This window comes from Ictalurus punctatus, chromosome 2, assembly GCF_001660625.3.
Source record: "Ictalurus punctatus breed USDA103 chromosome 2, Coco_2.0, whole genome shotgun sequence".
Taxonomy (NCBI): Eukaryota; Metazoa; Chordata; class Actinopteri; order Siluriformes; family Ictaluridae; genus Ictalurus; species Ictalurus punctatus.
Window position 1 is genome coordinate 36,979,097 of NC_030417.2, and position 5,000 is coordinate 36,984,096.

At 45.0% G+C, this 5,000-nt stretch overlaps 1 protein-coding gene across 2 annotated transcripts in view; it reads right to left on the reverse strand.

Annotated features, from left to right (window-relative positions):
* Positions 1-5,000, reverse strand: part of srcin1a (SRC kinase signaling inhibitor 1a) — a 65,730-nt gene that overhangs the window by 26,281 nt on the left and 34,449 nt on the right. For both annotated transcript variants that reach the window (XM_047162025.2, XM_047162022.2), the window contains exon 8: positions 1,329-1,486. In XM_047162025.2, the coding sequence (XP_047017981.2) occupies positions 1,329-1,486 (158 nt within the window). The remainder of the gene's footprint in view (positions 1-1,328; positions 1,487-5,000) is intronic.

A 5,000-nucleotide genomic window follows, 5' to 3' on the forward strand; every position in this document is an offset into this window, starting at 1 on the left:
TTGTTTTGAGTTTTTTTTGTGTGTGTGTGTGTGTGTGTGTGTTTTTTTTTCACCCAAAGGCCTTGTGGGTTTAGGCCACGCCCACTTCCAGTTTAAATCCAGATACAGATGCAGATAGTTGGAGTGCTGAACTGACACAGATATTCCATCTCTATCCAAGCACACAGTAAATATTAAAATACTGAGTCATCCAAACCAAAATCTATCCTTTACACCGAGATTCTTGCTTGTCATCACAACTCCTCCACAGGGCCATGAGGACATTACGTCCCCGAAGAGACAGCAAAACAATACAAAATTAACCCCCACCCTGCTTCCACCCACAATTTCAAAATAAATCATTTTTATTGTTTCAATTACTGTCGGAAACTCTCAGTGTGTGGTCGAACATCCCTCCTGCTTGTTCCGTCCGTGCGTTTTATCCGTTTTTGACGAGGCTTGACAGAGATGCCCGTAGTTTTGGGATGACGGTTCTGCATCTCGAGAAGCCCAAGCACTGATCACTGATTTCTTTTTAAGCTTGCAGAGACTCTCGGGTTCAGAAAGACCTCAATGTGTCAGAAGCGTTCCAGACCTGTTTCAGATTGATTTTCTTCAGATTTTCCCAACACTTCTGCCCTGTGCTAGCGAGGCCAAAGCTTTAGTAAAGCATTAAAAGTAAGGAATGAACCACCTGGCGGTGTGCTGTTACAGGAAAATGATCAATGACAACGTGGCATGATGCGGCCGAATGTGAAATTTCACCCACAGGTGATTCTTTTTAAAATAACACGGTGACCCGAAGTGTTTTATTCCTCTTATTCCATATCAATTTACCAACACAGACAGCTACAGCACCTCTTACAAAATGCTGGCACTGGAGACTCCTTCCATATACTAGAAAGAAAAAAAACAAAACCCTATACCAGTGAGTTCTTGGAACGTCTCATCCGAGTTCAACGTGTGAATCAAATTGACAAATTGAGTCATTTGGTTCGTGACCATGAATCTGTTTCAGGAATCTTGGATGTTAAATCCCTTTCAGGTATACTTTTGTCTCAGTGGATATGTTCAGTCAGTTCTCCATCTGTTAGTTCTATGCTGTTAGTCAGTGAGAATAAATGTGAAGCCCTCCAGCAACAACCAGACTATATGAACGACTCAGATTCTGAATCGTTCACCTAAATGACTCATTCACCTTAGTGACTCGTTGGAAATGACTAAATTGTTTAACTAGATTGTAGACAAACTAGACGAACATTACGAGTACAAACGCAGAGAGTGATGTGCATGTGTGTGTGTGTGTGTGTGTGTGTGTGTGTGTGTGTGTGTGTGTGTGTGTGTGTCACCTGCATCTTCCGGAGCTGGGCGAGCTGCTTGCGCAGGTCAGTGGCATTCTGCTTGAGCTCGTGTAGGTGGAGCTGCATCTGGAGTTTGGACACGGTGGAGGTGTGTGGGCTCGCAGGAGGAGGAGGCATGAGGGCCAGCGGAGCCGACGGGGTCAGAGCTAAGGAACAAGTGTCATGGAGTCAAAGGTCAAAGGTGTTACGTACATAAGCACCAAAGCCTACACACCTAACTGTATAGAGGCACACAGACATGACACTTGGGTCAACACCTGTCACCACCATGTAATCCCACACACACACACACACACACACACGGTGAGTATGGTGCACTGTCTCCTCCAGAGTCCATTCAGTTGGAGTGAGCATGCCGTTAGCGTGGATTTCATTTAGGAGAACCAGCATTCGCTAGGGTTCTAAGCACTAGGAAGACGAGGCAGTGAAAACACAGTCCTCCACACACACGCACTGAAATGACAATTTATTAGGTCCACTAAGCATCAAGGTCACTTTGTAGGTGTACAATCACAGACTGTAAGGCATGTTTAGCGGTGGACAAAGTATTGGCACCCCCTCAATACCCTGTTCGTCTATGGACCGTCTTGTTTAGGTCATGTACAGAGACAGGCAATATTTCTGATCCACGTATTGAAAATACAAAACGCGATTGTATAAGATCCTACAGACGTTTATATTTGTAAAATACATCTAATAACCTCATTTGTCAGGTCAATGTCATTTCTTCCCTAATACTTAAGATAGTTAGTTCTCCCAATCCTCTTATGCAACGATATCACCCATTCACACACTCACACACCACTGAGCAGAGCTGCCATGCAAGGCGCTAACTTGTGGTGGGTTGTGCACTAATCGTAGGGTCGGCGGTTCGATTCCCGGCCCACGTGACTCCACATGCCGAAGTGTCCTTGGGCGAGACACCGAACCCCAAGTTGCTCCCGATGGCAAGTTAGCGCCGTGTAAGGCAGCTCTGCTACCATTGGTGTGTGTGTGTGTGTGTGTTACTGGAAATGACGGCATGTTTTCTGAAGCTCGAAAAAAAAAAAGGCGGCCGAACTCTCAGGCAACTTCGTCTACAAGCGTAAGTAGCTTGTCACCGTTGTTGCGGCTCTGAAATGATCACTCACGTTTAACGGTTTTCTATTTGATTCGACGTTCTGTACACGGTTTGTTTGAGTCTAAATGACTTTAAAGTGTTTAACGATTTTAATAAATCCACTAGTGAGCCTGCGATCCTGCTTGGAGCACTGTGACAGAGACCGACCTCGCGTGAGGGAGCCAGGCAGCCGATTGAGACGCACCCAAGGTCTCATTCTCACAAGAATTTAGATCGACTCCTCGCTTAACAGTCAGTACTTGTACACTTATATGGAAGGTGAACATAATAAAAGAGCAATTCAGTGAACACACATCGTGTAAGGAGTTAGGGTGAGACTGTCAGACTTTGGAGGAGAGAGAAGGAGCTGTACAGCAAACACACACACACACACACACACACACACACACACACACACACACAGGCGCATCTAAAAAAATTAGAATATCATCGAAAAGCTTTTCTCTCCCCCCCCCCCCCCCCCCCCCCCGTAATTTAATTCCAAAAGTGGAGCTTTCATATATTCTAGATTCGTTACATAAATGTTTGAAGTGTTTTTGTTTCAAACATCAAACATCCGGTATCTCAAAATATCAGAGTAAAGAATTTATAATGAGAAGATCTCTAATCAGCGAATTAGCTCAAAACACCTGCGAAGGTTTCCTGAGGCTTTAATCTCTCGGTCTGGATCAGTACACACAAAGTCAATCACGGGGAAGGTGGAAGTCAATATCGGATTTGATTTGGAAATCAAGGTCCCAGAGTCTGGAGAGGAACGGAATCCAAACTGCTTGAAGTCCAGTGTGACGTTTCCACAGTCGGTGATGATTCGGGTTGCCATGTCATCTCCTGGTGTCGGTCCAGTGTGTTTTCTCGAGTCGAGAGTCGATGCAGCGTCTACCGGGAGATTTTAGATCACTTCATGCTTCATCTGCTGACGAGCTTTATGGAGATGCTGATTTCCTTTTCCAGCAGGACTCGGCACCTGCCCACAGCGCCAAAACTTCTAGTAACCGGTTTACTGACCATGGTGTTACTGTGCTCGATCGTCCAGCCGACTCGCCTGACCCGAACCCCACAGAGAATCTACGAGAGACACCGGACCCGACGATACAGACGAGCTGAAGACCGCTATCAAAGCGACCTGGGCTTCAGAACACCTCAGCAGCGCCACACGCTGATCGCCTCCACGCCACGCCGCACCGACGCAGTCATTCCTGCGAAAGGATTTAAAGCCCCGACCGAGTATCGGCGCATAAATTAACACACTGTTCACAAGGTCGACATTTCTGTATTATAAATTCTTCACTCTGATATTCTGAGATACGGGATGTTTGATTTGCGTGAGCCGTGATCATCGAGATTAAAACAAAACAAAGGCTTGAAACATTTCACTTTGTGTGTAATGAATCTCGAATATATGAAAGTTCCACTTTTTGAGTTAAATTATGGGGGGAAAAAAATGAACTTTTCCACGATATTCGAATTTTTTGAGATGCACCTGTATATACATATACATATATATATATATATAAAAGCTTGTGAGTGTGCGTTTGCACACACAGTTAAACTGACAGAGGAGAGCAAAGACGGCGCTACCTTTCCTCTTCAGCCGGCCAGCTGAAACATACAGTACAGGCAGTCAGAGCGTCCGAGTCGGCCCAAAAACCATCGCAACCAAATAAATACAGCAGGAACAAAACGACAAAAGGGAACAGGAAGCTAAAGCAGTGAGGACGGAGCACTTCGGCATTTAAGGGTCTGTTCTAGAGGTCGGATAACGGTGAGATCAAATCCCGCAAACAGCCACCGAGCCTCCCTTAGGAGAGATTTTTAACCTTAGATTGGATTCTGTCTCACTTGGATAACACTTTGGGACACGTTATAGGGAAATAAATCTTCAGCGATGGGATGTGGAGTTCCTGTTACCACAACGAGGTTGATTTTTTTTTCCCCCCTTATGACATCATGACCTAAGTTCTTTATTCCTCATACCACAGGAAATACCATTTTGTTAATAATTAAAAGAACAATAAGATGCACTTATTTATTATTCTTGTTAAATTTAACGCCCTGGAAGGTAATGCTGTGTTTTCTCAACACCCCCCCCCCCCCCCCCCCCCCCCCCGTGTCGTGTAAAGCACGACAAGTCTGTAAACTGTATGTGTAAACTTTACAGCTTTACCTGCGACCTCTGACCCTGGAGACTCCTTCCATAATTGCACAGTAAACATCTCGTTACGGAAAGTTTTTACGTGCTTTTCGTAAAACTTCGACACCTTTCTGAATGTGTAATTAGATGACCGGCGAACGCGTGGTGCGTCTATCGTGATAAACGTTCCTATATTGTTACGATATTACGCTGTAAATACGGTCAGACTTGCTGTTCTAGAAAATGAGTCGATATGGTCTGGACAATCAGTACTGAGAGTTTAACAGCGCTGGGGAATGAATGTAAGATAATGTGAAGCTGAGGAGCGTGTGTGTGTGTGTGTGTGTGTGTGTGTGTGTGTGTGTGTGTGTGTGTGTGTGTGTGTGTGTGTGTGTTAGCTAAACTCTCC